At 32.4% G+C, this 24,416-nt stretch overlaps 1 protein-coding gene across 9 annotated transcripts in view; it reads right to left on the bottom strand.

The window, feature by feature from the left end:
- Positions 1–24,416, bottom strand: part of Miro (mitochondrial Rho GTPase) — a 55,544-nt gene that overhangs the window by 2,699 nt on the left and 28,429 nt on the right. For 2 of the 9 annotated variants that reach the window (XM_076509906.1, XM_076509907.1), the window contains exons 12-22: positions 21,024–21,144; positions 20,451–20,535; positions 19,000–19,145; positions 16,848–16,945; positions 15,568–15,659; positions 13,411–13,533; positions 12,867–12,995; positions 11,928–12,124; positions 3,087–3,128; positions 2,329–2,397; positions 597–722 (exon numbers count right to left, since the gene is read on the bottom strand). In XM_076509906.1, the coding sequence (XP_076366021.1) occupies positions 597–722; positions 2,329–2,397; positions 3,087–3,128; positions 11,928–12,124; positions 12,867–12,995; positions 13,411–13,533; positions 15,568–15,659; positions 16,848–16,945; positions 19,000–19,145; positions 20,451–20,535; positions 21,024–21,144 (1,228 nt within the window). Of the gene's footprint in view, positions 1–596; positions 723–2,328; positions 2,398–3,086; positions 3,162–11,927; positions 12,125–12,866; positions 12,996–13,410; positions 13,534–15,567; positions 15,660–16,847; positions 16,946–18,999; positions 19,146–20,450; positions 20,536–21,023; positions 21,145–24,416 lie in introns of those variants that run through there. The other 7 variants (XM_076509908.1, XM_076509909.1, XM_076509911.1 and 4 more) reach the window with 5 other exon arrangements.

Here is a 24,416-nt window from a genome sequence, read left to right as displayed (position 1 = left end):
TATTCAAAATTCATGTGAGGACTGCAATGAAACAAACACTTTGTAAAGCATGTATATTTAAACATTAGTCATTATTTAGGAAGAACATTTAGTTTTAATTCACAAAATGTAATATAACTATCTCAAAGTGCCTTTCTTACAGGAGCTTCACATCTGTTTTGAATTTTAAAGTTTATGAAAATAATGATCCAAGTCCTTATTGTAAGTGAATACTACATCAGTCCACCATTGGCATCCATACATCAGCATTACATCAAACACCATTTAAATGTATTCAGTAATACCCATGGCAACTAAATAGTGAAATCTGTTCACAATTCTCCAACTCATCATTCTGAATGATATTTTTATTGCCAATTTCTTTAAGACAAAATTTAAAATGACATACATGAGAAAAAACACAAAGCATCAAAGTAATACATCACTGTTTGTGTGTATACATTGAAAAGAACTTAATTCAGCCTTCACTAAAAATAATTTTCACTTTAAATATGTAATATTTTGAAGCCCTCTCTCAATTCTATGTCATTGTGCACTGTTTTCTTAAACTTGTGCTTTATGTGATGTTTCTATCAAATATATCCAGTTTAACTAACCTTTTTTCTGGATTGCTTTTCAACATTTTTACTATAAAAACTCCTACAAGAGCTAAGGCTGCCATCCCAAGTCCAGCTTTCAGCCAAATGGTTGGATCTGATGAATATGGTACTTGACTGATTTGTCTGAAGAAAAGTAAAAATAGAAGTTATCAAAAGAGTACAGCATTGTTATTATTATAAACATCTAGCATAAGTGTGTTCATGTAAAAACTATAAAAATAGCCAAAAAATAGATTATGCTCTGTTATCAAAAGTAAAACATAATTCAGTAAGAAAAAAGAATTTCAAGTGTATAAACTGTTGTATAATAATTCACAGTATTTGAATTTATTGCCCCCCCCCGTTTTGTTTTACAAATTGTGTAACTGAACAAACTTATGTCCCCATAGTAATATAAATTACGCATTACTGACATACACTGCGCATTACTTTTACATAAAGTAAAAGCTCTGGTCTAAGACTGACAGCTTAGAAGAAAAGGTTATTTTTCCTTTAGTCCTAATTTTCAGTAAGAACATGTCTTAGTTACAACAGAAGACAGCATGTAGCCCATTTCGAAAATCCCATTAATTTTTTTCTTCAGTAAACCTTTCTTTCATATCTGTAAAAATTATATTTTTTATTATAGCCAATTACATATGGCTAAAATTGGCATTTGTCACATACTGTCAGCTCTCCAAATACAGTACTAGAAAACAGATTGTAAGAAGGCTATTTATAATTCCTGGTATAGATGTGTTGATTGTATAAAATAATCAGTATAATAAATAGGCTGAAACTTATAAAATGCCTTTGTATGTGATACCTTCACTCAAACTGTGTTTCTAACCATCGTATAATAATTATATTTCAACAGCAAGCGTTTTTTCTATTATAATATGTTAAAAGCATTCAATGCTTTCGTGAATGCAATAACTTAAATATTTATAATGGTGTTAAACTCAGCATAAAATACTGGAACAGTTCTTTGGTTTCAATAATAACCACTTTCAATATTCCTTGAGACTGCAAATGGTAAAACATTTCTGGCCTACTATATTTAAAATATATATAAAAACCAACAGAAATTACTTATCTCAATTAAATTACTCTGGTAAATATCAACAAATACGCCAATGTTTATTTGAAGTTACTAAAGACTTATTTAAAATGATGTTTGAAAGTGAGTCCTGGTGTGATTCAAGACAGAACCATAGTTAACAACTGAAAAACATATTAACATTTTCATAACCATTAGTTAAAAAATTATACATATATCTACTTTTTCTATTACAAAATGTTTAAGAAAGCCATTTGTAAGTTGACTTTAATAAAAAGCACAGCTTAATGCTCAAGTAACTATTAATATTTCTTTTAAACTAAGCAGGACTTGAAAGAAGAGAATTTACTGGGAAACTGTACAAAGTATGCTTTACATGAACAATTATAAACACAAAACACAATATCATACATTTCACAATTGCTTTTCTAAGCTATATTTAAGAATAACACTACAAAACTATACTGTGCTTTAAAGAAATAGTTACTATACTCAATAAAAAATGTGGTTTAATAGCGGTAATAAAAGAAATGAGGTGAACAGGAAATTGGAAGTGAAGACTTTGCTCTTAACTTGCATAAAAAAACAAAAAACAGACAAGCCAAAACAAAAACTAAACCCACTGCATGCAGGATAAGCACATGTTAATAAGAAAATGATACATTGAATAAAAACCTGCATGTAGCCAACCTGAGGTGCTCGGTGAGCCAGGTGGGAGTTGGTCTGAGAAGCAAGACGTGGACCAAGCGCCGCAGACTCCTACAAACCCAGCAGGCCAAGTTGGGAACAAAAGATTGTAAGAAACAAAATATTTGCACCAACCTTTATGAGCCAAACATAAAAATATGACTGTTTTTCCTTTCCTGACTACAGTACCACATCAGTATTCTGATACTATACAGAAAACACTTATTATTAATTATGAATAGTAGAATGCAGTGTAAAAATGACAGCCTTTATGTAGAATGGAATGTAATTCCCCCCTTTGTTTTATATAAAGATGCATTTCATATCATTAAAAGTTTGGAAGGTTGTTTTGTTTCAAGCTGCCAATTAGAATAAGTGCTGAGAAACAAAAGGATAGAAATATTCCAATACTAATTTCTTAAATACAATGATGTAAATGAACAATTTTAACAAGTATTTTTGTAGTGTCATTCAGAGATTTTTTTAGGGGAATAGAAACATTTTAAAAATTGTGTGTTAAGAAAATAACAGATTTCGGAAACACACAGAATCAAATCTTTGGTTGATTTGTTTCATATTTAACAAATATAGAATAGATATATATTTTCAAAATATACAATGCTAATTTTGACTTCCCTCCCAAACATACTAATTGTCTTATCCTTGAAAGCCAGGAAAGACCAAACAAAAATATTTTATAGCTCATCCAATATTGTCTTACTAAAAATCTGTTGTACATGAACACCATTCTAGGTACACACCTGCTATGTTGATAGAATAACTTCCAGGCTGCTTTAAAGAGACTGAGAAACAAAACTGTTCATCAGTAACTGAACCTGATAAATAAAAAATCTTACTAGGTTCAAATTGGATAATTATGCATGCTTATAGCAAGTTGATCTTAATAACAAACAATCAAATGTCTTAAAAGTACACGGATATGCTGTGCATGTGAAAACCAGGATATGGTAAAAACAATTTAAATAGAACTAAACAGATATGTAATAACAGAGTGAAATTTCTAAGAAACCTTTTTAAAAACTAATCTTATATTGGGTCACATTCTACAAAATATATAAGCATATGAATGTGTGAGATCCTGAGATATTCATGCACTGAATCTGATGCAAAGTGAATTAAGTGTTTGTTCTATCCGTATGAATAAAATAGAGGTAAAATACCCACAGTTGATATGTCATATTAAGTACAACTCTTAAGTGATGTTTGCTCAATAAACACATTGATTTCACAAATATTATGTAGTTTACTGCTCAAGAACTCCTTTAGAAGTATGAAATATTCCTGTGTATTTACAGCATTTCCAATATACAAAATTTATACTCACCTGTTTATATGGACAGATTAAAACTTCAGATTATCAGGGCTTGAAGTTACTAAACATACTTCAAACACTATCATATTTATAAACCTCATGGTTCTCACTGCTTCCTAAAAATACTCCACACATTATCACAGATTCTGTGATAACTTGAACAGCTCTTTCTAATCTATCATATTAACTTTTCTCCTCCACAAGATTCAATTCATTTGTCAGTCTAAATGGGTCCTATCTTGAAGTTGTGCTTATCAGGAGAAAGTTTTAGTTCTCTTTTAATTATATGTTACACGATCAGCTTTAAAACCTCTTTTTATAAGTATAAGCTTACATATTATGATACGGTTATGGAATATAAACTAAAATTACATGATGGAAAGGAATCCATTCTAAAACTGCATTTTGAATGGGTAATGAAGAAAACTATTTGAAGTTTAGGACAATAACAAATGTACAAAGTTTTGATATCACAAAACACATTTGTTACAGTGTTAAAGTTAAGATAACATTTTATTTAGTACCAATTAAATATATTTTTTAACCTCTGTTAGTTAATGCAAGTTCTTACAAAGTATTAAGATACAACATTTAGATATACAAGTTCATTGACTTTTTTGTAATAAAACAGATGCATTCATACAATTTTATCTACAATATTTAAAAACATAAAAGTTTCTTCAAACAAGAATATTTTAGAAGGTGAAAGTCTTTAGAAGATTGAAAGTTGTTTACTGTTTGTTTCAAAACCATCATCAAGTTAAACACAAAACATGTTTGAGTTATACATGCTTAAATTGCATATCTTAAATATACCTAAGTTAAGATCACAAAAGTGATGGAATATCTTTTTTTTAGTTCCAAACAAAATATGTTTTCTAAAGTATCATAAAATGTCTATGTTAAGACTTTGTAGGTCCATGGACTAATCCATTAAGTTGATAAGCAGATGAATCCTACAGAATCCATTAAAATTCTGGCTCCAAGAACACTAGGGTAGAAGTTTCCAACCTCTTTATGGTACAGTGGTTGCAACAAAAACTGTCTAAAGTACTTTATAAAAAGAGAAATAGAATATTTATGGCATGGCTATGTACAAAGTTGTCTGACCCAAACATTTAAGTGTATGGATGCTAGTTATCTTCCTGGGTTGGTCAGAATATAGTATTGGTACAGGTATAAAAGTGCAATTGCTTATGAACATGCTGTTTGCAATATTTCCATGCTTGCACAAAAATCAATAAATGTGGTTTCAAGTAACCAAACTATGGCTTATTTTAACTGGGCTAGTATTCTTGGCTTAGCTTTCTTGACTAACTTTAAAAAACAAATTATTTACCAGCTAACTGCAGGTTCAGTGTGTTTACAAAGTATTACCTGCAGGCACCTAAAGGGTTAACCACCTTCCACACAGACAGTATTGCTACTTTATTTTATAAACCTCTATAACAGTAGTGCACAAACGTTTTGAGTTAGGGGCCACAAAAAAGTTAAAATGAAAATCGTCCCACAGTTGTTTCACACAAGATGGACATCACATTTAAGAACACACAAATAACGATTACATCAAAGAGTTTGCACATTATTCTAAGAAATGTTATGATACATCAACTGTCACAAAGTCAGTGCAATGGATGGTGCTGCATGTCATCTACAAGCTTTGAAATGCCCGGCTTGATGTTTGACATTGAAAGACGCAAGACTGCTTCCAGATGATCATCAGTCAGTTGATTGCAAGTGTTGTTTTTGTTCAGTTTCATATGTGAGAAAGCCTGTTCGCAGCAGTACATGCTGCCAAACATGCTGGTGTGGATAAGTGCGTTCTCTTTCAGATTAGCAAATGTATCAGGCAACATTTTGTAGAAGTCAAGCAAACTGTTTTCTTGGTACATAGCACGCAGTTCATCAGATGCCTGGAGATCAGTAAGTTCGAGCTGATATTCTGCTGACAAGTCATCCACTGTTCTGCTTTCCTCAATGCTTCATCAACAGTGCTACCAGCTTGCTACTTTCTCCGGTCATGGTTGGTGCTCTATCAGATGTCACACTTACCAGTTTCGTGAAAACCAATGAAACACTACTTCACAATCGAACTGTCTCCTCGAATAGAGCAGACCCAGTTGTCTGACCCTTCACTGAACCCATGTCAATTAGTTCCTCTGTGATATCAAACGATGACGACACACCATGAACAAAAACTAGTAATTGTGCTGTTGAACTGATGTCAGTCAACTCGTCTGCTGCCAAAGAGAAGTAAACAAAGTTGGCTGCTTTATTTGTAAGCTGCCTTGTCACGTCTGCTGAGATGTGTGAAAATCTTTGTTGAACTGTCATACGATTCAAAGTCACCCTCTGTAGCTCGCGAACTGCTTCCAGACACAACTTTTCGGATGCAGTAATCATACATTGCTTGACAAAATCACCATTAGTGAACGGTCACCCAGATTTTGCTATCATCAACGAAATATTGTAACAGACCTCACATACTGCACCTAAATCTGCTGACTGCTTTGCGAAAACTTTCTGTTGGTGATTCAGCGACTGCTGCAGAGATTCAATTTGAGCTGTTCGTTCATCACCGACAACGTTATGGAAATCTTTATGCTTCGACTCATAATGACGCTTTATATTAGATACCTTCGCCACTGCTACTGTCGAATGACACAGCACACAAATCACGTTCTTCTGTTGTTGAACAAAACAGTATTGCACAGTCCAATCATCATGAAACTGCTGTTTTTCGTCATCAACTTTTGTTTTAGGATTAGCTGACATTTTTGTTAGAAAATAATATCAAAATAGGGCTTGTAAGTAAATCTCGAAGAACAATTGGAATGCGTGAGATTTTGTAATTACGGAAATATGTCATTGCGCCAATGATTAAATCCCTATGCATTAACGAAATTTGCTCATTAAATTTTCTTTACTGCTTGACACAAATATAGAACCATCCAGGATCTAATCTAATACATATTCTTCTATAGCGCTTAATCTTCGCACAGACACGAACTCTCTATGTTTGACTTTCCCATTGAACATTGCGGGCCACTTGGCGACTTGTCGCTGGCCAGACTTTGTGCACTACTGCTCTATAACTTCACTATAATTCTCTAATTGAAACACAGTAAAGTATAACTATCTGGTGAATGATATAGCTCTGTAGTGTTAACACAGTAAAGTACAACTATCTGGTGAATGATATAGCTCTGTAGTGTTAACACAGTAAAGTACAACTATCTGGTAAATGATATAGCTCTGTAGTGTTAACACAGTAAAGTATAACTATGTGGTGAATGATATAGCTCTGTAGTGTTAACACAGTAAAGTATAACTATCTGGTGAATGATATAGCTCTGTAGTGTTAACACAGTAAAGTACAACTATCTGGTGAATGATATAGCTCTGTAGTGTTAACACAGTAAAGTACAACTATCTGGTAAATGCTCTGTAGTGTTAACTACAGTTTAACTAGTGTTAACACAGTAAAGTAAAATTACAGAGATGCCAACTATTTCAAATGACTGAGCGTAATGATTGTAGACAGAGCCCGTACAGATATCGTACAACCACTGGATACAGTTTTGAGTCATCCATGTCTGTAGATCCATCTGTGGCTAAACTGTAAACACTGTTAGTAAGTATGCTTGAAATCATTTTGTCATCTTCACAACTCAACATTTGTACAATGGCTATAGTTTTGGTTACAGCACAGCCATATTTTTTCGCTATATCAGAGTCTGGGAAGATTTTTCTGAATAGATGTCCTGCATGATCGGCTACAGATAGGGGTAAATTATGAGCAATGACGAATTGCGTGAACATCACTTTTGCATTTATGGTTTCATATTCTAAATTCTTACTCATAAATGTCGTTATCTGCATCGTTTTTATCTTTGCCTCAGCCTTTTGTTGATGAGATGCCGATTTTGTATGTCTGGAACAATTGTTTATCCTGCCATACGTCACAGGAAAGTCGATGTGATAAACTGTACAAAACGCATGACTGTCACTGACTTTTGATGCAATGACCGGATATTTTGCTCTATACTCGTTCTTAAATTTTTGATTCACAGATTTAGTCCTTTTAGATTTGCCAGAAACAAGACAATCTGGTGTACAAGGCCTCTTTTTTTCCATCTTGTGAATGATTGCATTGGTGTTTCTATGCTGCTTAGAAAACAAGAAATACCCATCTACACGAGCGCTGATTGGCTGACAAGAACAGATGACGTAACTACGGATTCCCCCACGTACCCAGTATGAAGAAGCACCGCACTCAAACTACTGGTGACATCGGAGATACAAATATTTTTTATTATTTCAAACATAAACATGATTATCGCAAGTAGCCATTTGGACTAGGTTTTTTATTTATTATCAAAATTTATTTGTATCTCACTAGAAATTTTCTTTTCACCCCTTTCAAGACCTGGGGGAACAATTTATCACTTTATTGTATAGGCCTATATAATATATAATAATTTGGGAGTTGCAACAAGTCGTAATATTTGTCTGTATGAGTGTATAGTCATAATGTATACACCAAAATCATAATGATTACGCTCAAATCGTAATGGTTGGCATCTCTGCAATTATCTGGTGAATAATACAGCTCTGTAATGTTAACACAGTAAAGTATAATTATCTGGTGAAATACAGTAAATTTATTCTAATTTCAGTATTATATTTTGAATAACACTATGTAACAAAATTTTTACTTTTTCTTGTTCCTGGGCAGAAAGCATTATTTCCCAATTTATAATGCCTAAAGTAAATGGAAAAGACCTATTTTTCTCTTCAAACTTTGCTTTTGCGACCTGAGTAATGAAATTTTCAAATTTATCCATTTTCCAGAACATTCCAGGTAGATTCAGTGCTGAGTAGCTGATAAGGAATTTTTTCGAACTTACAAGAATTTTCAAGAACTTTTTAAAATGTTGTAGAACTTATGAGAATTTTCAATAACCTTTTAGAATTTTCTAGAACTAGGGGCTCACCACTCACCACTTCAGTTTATTTCTGTCTACCTAAGTGAACACATAGACCTATCTGATTTTATTAGAGATGGCATCAAGAAGCTGCAAGCATTCTCCAGATGCATTCTGCTATGTATGTGGCCAATTTACCAAGACAAGAGCAAAAAAGTACTCTGTGACATCATCTGTTAAAATGTATGAAGTCTACAAGACATATTTCAACATGCCTGTTGGGGATCAAGACAAACCCTGGGCACCTCATTTTACCTGCAAGCACTGCAAAAAACTCTAGAAAGTAAGATGTACAATTTTTGCTTGCTTGAATAGTGAGATTTTATATTATACAAATTTTCAATCTTTTAAAATTTAAATATCTTTTTTTTTAATTTCCAATAGTATAGAAAATTATCACATAAAATATTTTGCATGAACCCCTTCACATTAGTTGTGGATGAAATAAATTTATTCTTCATAATAACAATTTTATTTTGCTCTTTTGCAGGATGGTACAGAGGGAAAAGAGAGCCATGAAGTTTGCTATTCCAAGAATTTGGTGTGAACCCAATGACCACTCAAGCAATTGCTACTTCTGCATGGTGGACCCTTTCAAATGTTGGGCTGGCAAGAATGCATCTGTTATAATGTACTCAGACCTTCTATCATCCATCACCCCAGTGCCACACTGCCCTGAGCTCCCTGTACCCACTCTAACAGAGAGAAAGCAGCCATCCTCAGAAGAGGAAGTAGATGCTGAAGATCCATATTACAATTTCAGAGGTGCAGCTGGTGAGAGAAACACATATTACCCCAACCAAAGAGACCTCAATGACTAGATCAGAGATTTTGGTCTAACAAAGTCAAATACCGAGCTTTTGACATCTAGGCTCAAGGAGCGGGATTTGTTGGAAGAAAGTGTGGAAGTTGCAAGTCAGAATAAGCATCACTGACATTTTTCAAGTTTGTTCACTCCTCAAGATGGGCTCTGCTTCTACCACAATGTATCTGGTCTGTGTGAGGCAATTGAAATTGCCTGTAACCTGAACGAGTGGAGCTTGAAGTATGATGTTTATGGCTAGGAGGTTATCGAAGACTTTGAAATGGTGGCATTCCTGATGGGTCTCTGAAATGGAGGCTTTACCAAGTTTCCCTGTTATTTTTGCCTTTGGGACAGCAGGGACACTGCAGCACACTACTTAATTCATATGTTGTTTTATTCAGACTTTATGTAAATGAAAATGTGCAAATTTGCCTGTTTTTTCATAGAAAATAGGTTAATTTCTAAATTTCCTTACCCAGGGGAATGATGGCCTTTTCTGTACTTTTACAACATAAACAATTAAGAAATAACACATACTATCCAGAAACAAAATTTGTGTTACATAGTGTAATGTCATAGTGTTGTTTCTGAGTCACTCTTGATACAATTAAATCTCATTGGTACAAATCCAAAATAAAAAGTTTAGGTTGATTTGTAAACAGATGGAACCTTGTCAGAAAAATACTGTTTAGGTTGATATTTATAGGTTCAGATTTTTTTTTTTGAAATACTAATCTCGTATCTTAATTTTGAGTTAATCAAACATGCACAGGTCAGTCCATTAGAATAACACTATATTGGTGAAGAAACACTCACTATAATTGTGAACTTACAAAATTTTTGTAAGTTTTTGTAAAATGTACATTTCTTTGGTACACAAAAGAAGTGATGGGATACAAAAGATATCTGCAAATTGATAAAGTCATCTGACAAATCAAAGTGAAAGATGTATGAAGAATAAGTTTTGTCCATCACACAATTTGCATAACCTCTAGAACCTCCAAAATACATATCCATAGTTTCATTCAGTATTTTCATATATTATATCTGGTATTTACTCTCCTTCCCAACAAACTTACTAAATCAACAATTTAGAGTCAAGTGAATAGTTGATAATTCTGACATCAAATACAATACCACACTGAATGCAATCTTAAAACAAACTGTAGCATGGCCACTTTGACCTACATTCAAACATGTAGCGTTAAAGCCTTAAACATTGACACAACTTTATTTCTGTTTTACACTTGTAGTTCTGCATGTGTGAACAGGCTGTGAGAAAATGCTATTTTTGAAAAACTACTATAGAAAACAAGTAAACAAATTTAACTGAAAATCTTTGTTGGATTTTGTTTCAAATTGTTCATTGTTCTAATAATCAATAAATAATAAAACAGACCTTCCTTTCCCCATTTGCCAAAAATATTTCATGCTTATTAAATATGAATAAAAATGCTCTTCAAATAATGCTCAAGTTAAACTGTACAAATATCATCCAAGATTTTGTTTCAAACAGCTCTGAAGAATAATGTTTGTGAACCTGCTTCTTGCAAGTTAAATAATATCAGACTTATCTATATTGTTTTATTAACTCTATATGGCTTATGTGTTTTCCAGTAATTCCAAATAATCACCCATAGTCAATATTTACACTGTGAAACAGTTGATAATAATTATTAATATATGGTATTAAAATAAATAATATAGCATTATGCATCTTTACTCCAGTTCTGACATGTTGTGACATAAATAACATTGGTGAAAAGTCACAGTCCAACTTAATCCAGTTTACACTGTAACAGTTGTTATCAAGAAACAGTTGCTAATATAAATAGTGTCTTAATCACTACTGATGTCAGTCACATTCCAGCTGGTCTGATGAGCCACGGTATTGGACAAAAGGCTTACTTGCTACTGAATGTAGCAGATTTTGTGACTAATCCTTCACTCAGAAGTTCATACTAATGAATGAATTTACTTGGTCTAGATACAGTAATCACCAGTTACACAGGTTTGCAAGAAACTGTTGAATAATTTCAAACCCTGAATAAGATTAAAAATTATGACATTTATAAATTTAATTACTAAGATCCAAGACAGTTGCTGATAATAGCTTTTATTACAAACAGAAAAATTTAGAAAATGGAAGTGGTATTAACTTACTGAAAAACAAGAAAATAGACTTTTCTGTAATGATTATTTGTGTTTATACACAATAAAAACCATTACTTGTTTTAATACTTAAAATGTCAAAATAAGTAAGAGAGAGAATAGCTTTTCAGATTTTTATGCAAGCTTTTAGACAAGCATGTCCAGCAACAAATATTTAATATTAAATTATAAAACGTTTCTTAAACTTTAAATAGACAAGTTTTCTATATTATGTTAAAATAGCAGAAGTTTTAAGCAATATGGCTGCCTTGAATTTCATCTCTTTTGGTATTTATATATCTGTATAACTTGGAGGCATACTTACGGATATGCAGACATCGTAGCCAGTTTGACAAACACCTCTTTCTTTATTCCATTTTTGGCTGAAAAGTACTGTGGAGAAGGAAGCTTATGTTTTGAGCAAAACTGGCTCGGCTGTAGAAGATATTCTTGTCTAATGGGCTCCTGGTCACTTTTGGCAGCCACAATCAACACTGGTACCCTACTGTCACTGAAGTATTTCTGCAAGGAAAGACATCTTTCAGGTTTTTTAAGCGCCAGAGGATTGAGTTCTACATTCTGCAAGCACTTTTGGCAAAATGGGAAAGTACTTAATTCATATGGGTGCAAAATATGTTGCAACAGCAGGAAGAGTTCATGTTTGGTGTTATATTAATTATCATAATTTATGTTACAAAAACTACTTAGCAATAACAAACATACACTAGCAGTCAATCATATGAAAACAATTAACCATACAAAAAAATACAGAACTATAAACCATTTAATAGGACAACAAACCACAACCTATTAATAATATAATTATCAAAAATTAGCATAGTCATTAAACTAACATGAGCATATTTAATTAAAAATAAATTTAGAAAACTGTGCACATAAAGTATTTTATATGATAATTTAACAAATGTTATGTTAAACAACATTAAACATGCAATAGATTAACTAATGTATGTTTATTTTAATACACATTTAATTGAAATAAACATCAGTATTTAGAAATGCAACTTTCTATCACTCACAACAAAAACATTCCAGATACCTGTTTCAGTATTAGCTTATATAAAATACTAACTAAAGAAATCACAGAACTCATAGTTGAAATGAATAAAATAATTTTTTTTACTTCAAAGTAAAAAAAAAACTTCCAAAATCTTTAACAAAGCACATCAAAACATTTTCTTAAATACAATGTAGCCAAAGCATTTAAGCAAGTAACAATGCTTAAATAAATTTAAATACTTACTAAATATATCCTAGCTATGTATTCAAATGATCTTGAATGGCTAGCATCATACATTAAGCACACAACATCACACTGTAGTTCTGGTGGAGTGAGAGTGTCATTGATTCCAAATATGTCAATCTCATGTAACTGAAAGATAAAAAAATTATATGAGATTAAGGACCTCTTTCTAGATTAAGAAAGAAGTCTTAATCCTTGTGTAAGTGTAAGACAATTACATAAGGGACTTTACTCTCACACAACTGATATTAAGAAAAATGCCTTTACTTTCTTGTAAGCACAACAAAGAAAAGTTAAAAACAACTATCTTCAGCTTAACTACTCTAAACATATATCTAACCTTCAACATGTTTTGCTGTGTTTACTGGCAACATCAAGAAGATGCCTTTTGCAATAAATGTCAGTGAAGCTTGGTAATTTCATCAGTCAAATTTTATAATCTTCAACTCTGAAATGTTTGTGTTATAAAGGAAAAAACCAAAACATGTTATACATTAAACACAAGAACTAAAACTAGACAGGTGTACATAAAACTGGAACATACCAGTAAATATTTTTCCTGGCCATAAACTTGTACAGAGTTGATGGTATAACGTGAAAGGTGAGCTTTATTCAGGTTTTCTTGTTGTTCTAATGTTTTGCCTAAGAAACCTTGCATGAATGTGGTCTATATATCAAAAAGACAAAAATATCAAACCATGGAATGTCAATATAATATTAACCACTAAAACATTATAAACACAAAACCTCTGAAAATATAATTAACTGTAGAACAATATGCACCAAATCAATACATTTTCAAATATACATTAAAATTGAAAAGTTTAAGAAATAATACACCTGTAAAACTAATTTAATAAAAGAAAAAAGAAAATCTGGTGGCTGCAACATAAAGAGCAGCTATTACATGAAATAAGATATATCTTTCTACATATTCAAATAGTAAAACTGGATTAGAAATACATAATTCATTTTCTATATTCTTACACAATGTTATGAAAATCAAAAATAGAGTATATAGTGTTTAAATACAGAACACTAGCACACTGTATTAACTTTCAGGATGGATTAAACAACATGATGAAGATATGCCAAATATTGTACAATGTACTGAGTTGCTAGTTTTCAATCTTAATGCTTCAAAAAGTATAAAGATGTCTCTCCACAACCGACTCGCAGAAATTGTGAGCTAAAGAACTTCTGATTACTCTGCTCAAAAGAGCCAGTGTTATGAAAATGTCAAATGCTATTATGAGACCACAATACTGAATAAAAGATAATAAAATTCAATGAACACTGGCATCATCTACTAAAATATGAACAGTTCTCCATCCAAATAAGGTCACACATTCTAAACACATCCCACAAAGTAAAATGAAGATAAAAGTGCACATAGGGTTATACGGTTATTGAATTTGAAAAGAAGATATAAACTTCACTGTTCTAAAGCTTCAAGGTGGTCTCACACAGTAAAACTAGTTGGGAACCAAGGAAACAATTTGTCTAAAGAAGAAGTGTCATAAAAAGCTTCATTTATTTTTTTTACAACTGTAATGAAATTATTTATAACAAGTCAAAGAAAAGGGAATCTTCAATAAGCCACAGCATCTGAAATTCTTTTAGACAGGATTAGAGTGAATTATGTAATTCACTGTAATTAGATCAGTCAAGAGATGATGGAGCCATGAGCTAAAAGTCTGTATTTAATATATATATATATATAAAAACAACTCAGAACTGTTCTATTAGCCATTATGCCACAGCTAAAATTAATTAATTAAAGATTACTTAAACATGTCTCAGTAACAAATTGAAACTTAAAAAAATATTGGTCCAAGTGTTCAGGGTGACAAAGTCACAACTAGCATATTTTCTAAAATAACATTTAAGTTTTGTTACTGAGGAATTTTATATTCCAAATAGAAATTCATTAATTATGTGCTAAAAGTTTTTTTTTGTAGCTTATTTAGGTAAAAGAACAAGCAAGGGGAAAGAAGAGAGTTTAAAGGCTCTCAACTGAGCCCAAGGTAAAGTCCACGTGTGTCTGAGTGGATTTAAAGCTTCCAAATTTAACAATTACCAAAAAAAAAGTAATACATTTCCAATTTCTAATAATTATCAGAAAGTCCACTGTTTTTTAAAGATTTTTGTAAACCATTTCAATTTATTTGACTCTTATCTACTGTTGATAATTTTCCACACAACTTTGTCACTTTGTAACATCAAATGTACATTTTCCTGTCTTCAGCAAAACCACAATACAAGTGATTAGATATCTTGTGGGACAAACAAGTTTCTTTTTAAAGATATTTATGACCTTAACCTAAATTCCTTTGACACTGAATGAATATTTTTGTCAATCGTAAATGTTGTATGTCAGGAAAATAGAGCAACATATTCCTGCTTGGTACCACAAAGAGGTTTACATTACAACACAAGGACCCCTTTAAAAGGGTCAAAGGGAAAAACATACAACCAATTAGAAGAAAATATGTATAAAAAAAGTAAAAAGTATAACTTAACATTATTTCTTCTTTAACTAAATGATACTTTCAAACTATTAATCTCTATAGACCATTTTGAAATGCAACAGCTTATGAAACAAGTAGGCTTATATTTAATAGTGCATAAGAGGACTTTTCCTATAATAGAAAAAAACAAACTGGACAACTAAATCAGATAGTTTTATGTAGTTCTATACCTTCCCTGCACCTTGTGGTCCAATTACATGACACTGAAAAACATTTCTACCAGTCTGTCTCTTTTGAAGATCAATCTTCTTTTCCCGAGTAACTGTAAACAAATCATAGTTATTGTTCAGTTAACAGCAGTATTTTTACACAAATTCTGACAGCAGATTGGGAAGGGAAAGTGAAAACTTTAATACAAAATACAGAGTCATATTTCAAGACAATGTAAAAACAAACTTAGATCAAGCACATATTTAGTATTTTTAGAGGCATGAGAAATCACCATATCTCCCTAAACAAAGGTTACTTTAGCAAACATTTTCTACCAAGGTGTATTTTAAGAAGGCTTCCCCCATCACAAAATTTTAGGTACCAAGTATTTTCTATTGAGATAAGTTCTTTAGTAAACACTGAAGTTACCACAGCTCCTTCTACAAAGTGCTCCTACATGGCAGACATTTTCTAACCCCTACAATATGCTTTTGGGTAACAGGTATATTTTATCTCATAAAGCACTTTAGTGGGCATTAAAGCCATGGTAAACACCTTTCAAATGATTTCAGGTAACAGGCATATTTCATTTAGCAAAGCACTTCAATGTATATTCATACTAGGGTAAAACATATTCTTATATACAATATTTAATCTTGTTAACTTACTATCACTAATATTATGACAACAAAAATTTTAATATCTTCAAAGAGAAGGTCCACTAAAACCTGACCAACAAACCAGCATTCAGAAGAATCTCTAAGTAGGATACAGGTTGTTTTGTAATTACTTCAGGATATTTAGTTTTTTGTGGTATTTTTTTGTACACTCATCATCCTCATAATTATGAAAGATCCTCCTATAAAACTTGACAATTAATTTGTGTTGATCAAAAATATTAACAGTTATCTTAAAACAGGTCAACAGGAAGTATCTGATGTGATATCACATACTTTGTGTATGCTTAGTTGAATATGAAGAGAATGTAGCATTTCACATAAAGGAAAACAAAAAGTACAATTTCTCTGTACAAAAAAATTGCTTCGTTTCAAAATTAAAAAAGTGTATTAATGAGTCAGGTTTTAAAAACATATCTAACAAAACTACCATTGATTTTATTCAGGGAAATGTCAAAATTGTTAGTTTTGCTATCAGAACATAAATTTCAGCCAAAAAAACTCTAAGGTTAATAACTACCTTTAAGCTTAAGGCTGAGAATTATTCTTTAGAGAGGAAGAAAATAATTCTAAAAGACTATTTAATATTTTAATATGAGAAATGGTACCTCACCAGTGCTTACCATGGATTGCTGACAGCTGATTGTCATCTGGACTATAAATGTACCCAAGATAAGCTAAATACTCAAGTGTCCTTTGAACATCTAGTATTGTGGTCAGCCTTGAGTCAGTAGAAAATAAAGTTATTAAGTATTGGCCAAAAACAGCTCTTATCTTGATAAAAAGATACTGGAAAAATAAATATTTCTGTACATACTACATACCGTATTTTCCGGTTAATAAGCCGAATCACCGAATAAGCCGAGGCCAATTTTCAGCTCTGAAAATGAGGGTTTTTGCTTATTACTGCCCAATAAGCCGAAGCCATTTTAAGAAGTGACAAGTTTCTTCAAAATGATTTCTTAGTCTCGTTTCAGCATCAGCATGCATGTTGTGTGTGATCATTAGCGTTCTGTAGTAAAGCAGAACGTGTCGTATTGAGACAGAGATGAAATCAATATGTCATTCGTTATTGGCTCCACTCACTGTAATTAGGTAACCAATGAAATTCCAGAAACAATGTTTCACTTAACGTGCTTTGCTGATGGGACAAAATTACCGCCTATGGTAATTTTCAAAAGAAAAACATTTCCTAAGAAGAAGAAATTTCCGAAAGGAGTGATCGGCCAATAAGCCGACCCCCAAAAATCAGGTCCAAAATTTAGGGCCAGAAATTCGGCTTATTAGGCGGAAAAAACGGTATATAATGTTCACCTCCCCACGTACCACATGTATGCTGTAATACTTCACAACCTTCATACAGTTCAAATAGTAGCAGTCACTGCCAAACAGTTTGCTGATACAAATAGCATCTCAACAACTACCATGCATGTAGCATCCCACAGAAAGCATGTTGAGGTTTGGTACTGCTTGAAACACCTCATCAGCACTGGACTTAGCAGTTGTATTAGTGTCTATGTTTCATTATAAAGTTTTGTATTTTCACTTTGAAATTAGAGAGAGAAAAAAAACAAGATTATTCTCACATTTAATGGACTGAAATATATATATTACAATTCCTTGTTATAGTCTTTTGTGCTAACTTAAACTTATTTGTGTTAACAGAGCAGCTACACACAGTTAAGGCAACATATTATAAAAATGCTGTTAAATCAAAAGAGTAAATAATCATAAACTTAAATAAATAAATAATCACAAAATAATAATAATAATTAGATAGGGACAATGTTTATTACCAGTGACAGACACACCCCACCAAAGTACAACATTTCAAGCAAAATAATACTGAATAAAAGGTTTCTCACTATCATTAGATGATTACTATGTGGTGAATTATAAAGGACTCAAAAACCCTATAAATGTAATAATTATAATAGAACATTCTAATGTTTAATATGTTTAGATTAAATATAAAGAAAGCAAGCCTTGAATTCTCAGTTCCTCATTGTTCTCTTGTTATAACTTTCAAAACTCCATTATTTTGAGTTGTTTTTTTTTAATTTCACCACATAATGGTGAGAAAACACCTAGTTGTAGACTTTTATAAAAAAAATTATGAATTTTCTTTCTCTTCTAATTGTTAAGTCTAACTTACACATTTTCACTATGTTTATAACAGGTTGTTTCAGCAACTGTTCACCATCAACAGAGATTGTGAAAAATACAATCACACAAACATCGTAGATGGCATAAACAGTAATTACCCAAATAATACCACAGATGGAATAAACAAATTCACATATAAGCAATAATTACACAATAAATAAAAAACAAAACTTGTAGAGTAACAAATATATTAATTCAAATGATGTTTTTGAATTTTGTGCAAAGTTACTCGAGGGTTATCTGCTCTAGCTGTCCCAAATTTTACAGTGATAAAGGGAAGCTGCTAGTTAAAACCACTCACCACCAACTCTTAGGCCACTCTTTTACCAATGACTAGTGGGACTTATGGTCTCTTTATAATGCCTCGAGGCTAAAAGAGTGAGCACGCTCAGCAATGGGGATTCAAACCTGAGGGTCCAGTGCCCTAACCATCAGGCCTTCAAGTGAAGTTAAGATGGTAAATAAAATAACTTTCTGAAACACAGTAAAGTAACTCCATATTTTGCACTTTTTAAAAACGTTTCTGAAGTTTACTTGCTCTCAATAACTAGTAAAAAAAAACTTCCATTATAAGATTATGTTTTGAAAAATAAAGAAATATCAGCTCACGTCCATTGAGCAAGAAATCCTTGTAATGTGACCCATCCTTTTTCGCTGGTTGGTACAGTATACGGGAGCTCTGGTCCCCAGGGCAAGATTGGGCAGATACTGAACAAGTCCTGAAGCTCCAAAGATGACAGACATCCATCTTTGTCCTGTTTAAGGAATAACATAGTAATGATATTACATAGAAATTGCATATTTTCACCATGAAACACTTAATATGGCAATATGTATTCCAAGTTTAGAAGTTTCAAGCCTTCTATTACTACTCTATGTAAATACAAGTCATACTTGTTTCTCCAATTTTTAAAATCAAACTTATTTTATATTTGAGTTTCATTTTTAGTTCTTATCACATTCTAATCTACGAGTGAAAGTAAATAAATGTATTTATTCAGATAACAGGCTTTTAACCCTATAATCCATTCACTCCATCATTTAAAAAATAATAATAATAATTCTAAACAATTACATACAATCTACTTATGGTTCCATGAATTGCTGATTACAGGACACTTAATAAGAAATAATTCAAGTCACAGAGAAAAATGTAAACAAAAAATTCTGTTAACATTGCTTCTGGGGTTTTTGTTTATTTTATATAAAACTTGAGTGATCTCATTCAGATACTTTACCCAGTTCTTTATACTGAATGTTGTGACAGGCAAAACCTAAAATCATGTAACATGTGGATCTCACTATAAGTAATTTGGTATTTTAAACTTTAGGAATCAGGATCTTATTTTTATGATGAACAACTACTTAAATCACAATGATTCTCCTTCTGTGATTAGGGTGAAGATAATTTTATTACTGTAATGTTCCAACAACTATATAATTGAAAGAGTAACATGTGACCTGTGAACTTTTCCAAACTTTGCACAAATAAAATTAGGAGCCAGAAAGCACAAAATAATATCATATGGGCAAAGGAGAGCTGGGTATAAATAGTACTATGTGAAAGGAAATGGTATTTGGGGAATGGATCTGACATCACTCAAAGCCCCATCTTGAACAGCAGTGTTTACATGTTAAGGTTTTGTGTTCAAATTTGTTTACAATAGTAGTGGTATTGTCAGACGACTGAGTAGGAATTGGGAACAGTATCATAGTTTAAACACTTGCCCTTACAACCAAGTTTTGAAAGCATTACTTTATCTGGTGTCTCTAAATAGATAAGTCAGTCAGTTTGTAATTTTAGATCAGATCATTTGGTTAAAGTTTCTTTTGTACTAGAGGTATTGTGGAATAGGTTTAACCTCTCTGTCACCAAGATGTCCTACATTCAAAACTGTATGTGCCTAACCTCTTATGCAAGTAGTCTAGGCAGGTCATGTTAGTGGGGCAGCAGAAGTGATGTGAATTGTTTTTACATTTTTTGATTATGGTATTTTATATCTGATTGCACAAAGTTTATAAAAATACACAATTACAATACACACGAGAAAATTACATACCAAATCATGTTTTTCAAACAATTTGTGAAGAAACTGATAGCCCTTGTAAGACAGTTCTGTGCTACATCCAACAGGGACTTTAAGACTAAAAGAGATAAAAAAACAAACACCAATACAGTTGAATGGACCACAATATTACAGAATATTAGTAAATTATGATTAAATATTAATAACAAAACAAAACATGGTATGTCTTAAGTTTATATCTAAAGCATGCTATTTTAAATCTCTCAATTTAAAACTATCGTTAATGAAGCCTTCTGTATAAGTATAGCATACAAATCCCTACAAGTAACACAACTTCAAATCCAAACAAGTACCATAATCATACTTCTTGTTAGGCTTAGGTGTCTAATGGTATTACTGACATGTGTTGCATTTTCTGTTTGTTTGGATTTACAACTGACAAAGGAGTTAGCTTTGACAACAAAAATTGGAACAATTAGCACCCCATTCATATGATATAATCCTTGCATAGCTATGAAGCTAACACTTTATTTCATTTCCCTTATTAAAATGTTTTTTCTAAACCTATATCAAGTAGAAGAAACCGTAAAATATTCACACTCTTACTTAGGACTGAGGTAGTCTTTGGATAGAAACAGACTATCATCATAGCCAAACTTTCTTAGAACAGTCCATGTTGTTTCATGTCGCCCCCGTTGAATGAACAGTGTATGAAGAAAGAGAAAGCCTGGCAAAGTTCAAAAACAAACAAGCAGTAATATACAAAATAAGGTTTATATGACATAAACAAAAAATTAAAATCTAATTAAAGATACGTAATTATAACCATGTTTTTATTATGAATCTTCTAAAAATTCTTATTGACAGGTGGCTAAAACAATAAAAATACAGAAATAAATCTCAAATTATAAAAACAAATTTAGTCTTTCTTCTTGGAAATTTAACATGTCAGGTTTACCATTACGGTTAAAACTGCTATATTCTTTCATAAATTTGTACTGTCACACAACCACCTAAGTAAACATACTCAAAAGTTCCAAAAGTATCCTTGAAATTCAACTTACAGAAGCAATTAATGAAAGTCACAGGGATAGAAAGGTATTAATGTTACAGCAGCTTCAAACTTTACTTACAGTACATTAAATGTATATATTTTAAAGGTATAGTTTTACCACTTCCCACTTTATATAGTGCACCTAATATCCTACTTTTACATTAGTCATGCTTTTAACTTCTTTATATTGTTAAATACTTTGCTCAATTCGCTATTCAACTGAGAAAAATAAAATATATTTAGCTCTCAAGTTTCATCATTTAAACAGACATGGACAACATACAACTAAAGAAACCAAGATTTATTGATGTGGACATATGCTCAGATTTAGATAACAAAAAGTACCCAAGACACTGTTTTCCAAGTTGGCTTCTAAATATTACAAAATGTATTTATATGGAATTTTACACTAACGAAATTCTTCAGTTTTCTATGAAAAAATAAATTCATTCTAGAATACAGAGAGAAAATGTCTTTGAAGGCTTTCCAGGCAATCTTTTCCAGCCCAACTAACAGATCTTCAAACTGCTTGTCACTCATAACATGTCTGATCTGAGGGCCAACAAAAATGCCCTCTTTGATCTTGGCCTCAGTTATTCTTGGGAACATCTGTCTTAAATAACGAAAACCTTCGCCTTCTTTGTTCATTGCTTTCACGAAATTCTTCATAAGTCCCAATTTTATGTGAAGGAGGCAAAAACATCTTTGCTGGGTCGACAAGCAATTCATGCGCCACATTTTTCTGTCCTGGAACTAACTTTTTACAGAATGACCAACTCTGTGTAGAATAATGTGACTCTTTGGCACAACTGTCCCATTCACAAATGAAACAACAGTACTTTGTATAACCAAGCTGCAGTCCCAGTAACAGAGGAACAACTTTCAGATCTCCACAGGTATTCCAGTTGTACTTGCTGTACTGGATGTGCTTCAGCAACATTTCCATGTTCTCGTAGGTTTCTTTCATGTGTGCTTCATAGCCAACAGGTTGTCATTGTTTAACAGAACAGTTTTGAAGGTTAACATTGATGAATCAATAAAAAGACGCCACTCTTGCAGGTCATGATCACAACCCAAAGCAGAGAACAATCCTTCGATGTCAACACAGAAACAGAGACTGTCAACTTGTGCAAAGAATTTTGTTATATCATCTTGGCAGCTTTAAAAAACAGAAATTTTTGTACCTGGTGATAGCAAACATCATTCCTGCAGTCTCGAACCCAGCAATTCAGCTTTTGCTTTTGACAGATCCATATCTCTGACAAGATCGTTTAATTCTGTATTATGAGATGTGGATCATCTGAGGAGCATGGTTCAAAATCAAGATCAATGTCACTGCCAGTTCCCTGCATTGCAGTTTCTTCATCTGGTTCATCTAAGGTCCATTCCTCTGGTGGTTTTGGAATTGGAAGATTGTCGTCAAGTGGCATGGGTCTCATTGCTGAAGGCAGATTAGGGTATTCAATTGACTTCATGTTCATGTTTTTGGCAGAGAAACCAGACACATTAGTTAAACAGAAGTAACAGTCTGTCACATGGTCTTTCTGTTCTCGCCACATCAATGGGACAGCAAACGGCATTGTCTTTCAAGTGCCTCTGAGCCAAGCTCTCAGACAGACAGCACATATCGCACAACAAATGTGAGACGCCCATTCCTGGTCTTGATCACCAATTTTACAGCCAAAATACAGATGATATGCTTTCTTCATAAGAGCAGTCACTGAGAGTCTCTGATGAACAAGCTTATACTCGCCACAAATATAGCAGAATGTATCATAGCTGTTACGACATTGAAGAGACATATTGACCAATACCAATCATCCTGTAAAACGTTTATAACATCTAACTTACTTGTTAGAATGCTACTGAGGCAATGCTATATTCTGAAACAATACGTACACACTATAAGGTCTATATTAATCCAATGAGCAGCATCTGTGTATGCAAGCCACATTTATAGCTTGCTGAGACAGTGTCAAGCTAGCTCCAGCCAGCCAAGGCATGCCTGGGCTGCATACTTCCACAGAACAGTTTCCAACCTGGCTTGATTTCATGCCTGGACATGCCCAGACTGCACAAAACATTGTTCATAGGTTTCTTACAGAAACAATACTTTTGGACACAAATATATATATATATATATATAAAATGACAAAACTGAAGATTTCGATGAAATGGTACATGATGGGCAAATTTGGGAGTGGTTTTTGTGAACAGCAGCCAAAAATGTATAAGGAATACCCAACAGCAAAAACTTTGTTATGCAGTGTAACAAATAATTTATTGTAATTCTTAAGTTTAACTAAGAATAAAAAAAATAGAGATCCTTTAAAAACTGGCAAAACCTTTACAGTACTGGCTGTACAAGGATGTAGGCCTACTTTCCCATCAGTTCTTGTGAGCATGACTTTTAATAGTATACAAACTCCAGAAAAGTTATTTGCACTACTCTAAAGTAATGATGATTAGACACTTAGTAACACAACCAGTTACTTCCAGTTCTTGTTTTTCAAAAGGTTTTCTAGAAACCTCTCTACTTAATTTACTTGTATATGATATTAAGCTAGTATTTTAGTAATAAGAAAAAACAAAACAGAATAAATACCCCCCCACCAAAAAAAACATTCTTGCTGTCAACATCCTTTGTGTGCACGTGAACTTTCACTTTTGATTACTGACATGTTAAAAATACAAAATGACAAGTGAGAAATTTATCAGATATTTCACCTTGTTAATGACTCAAAATCTCACAAGATCCCACAGTTAAAATATCACTTCCCCTTCAATTAACTTTATTAAACACATTTAAATCTATTACTAAAAACAAACAAATGTAGCTTAAGCACAGCAAATATGGGAATTTTCTCAAAACAAATGAGGCTAAATACAGTGAATACAAGTCTAGTGTTATTGAAGCTTTTCTGAATTAAAATTAAAAAAAAAAT

Source organism: Tachypleus tridentatus, chromosome 7 (assembly GCF_004210375.1).
Source record: "Tachypleus tridentatus isolate NWPU-2018 chromosome 7, ASM421037v1, whole genome shotgun sequence".
Classification (NCBI taxonomy): Eukaryota; Metazoa; Arthropoda; class Merostomata; order Xiphosura; family Limulidae; genus Tachypleus; species Tachypleus tridentatus.
This window is presented reverse-complemented; position numbering and strand designations above follow the sequence as displayed.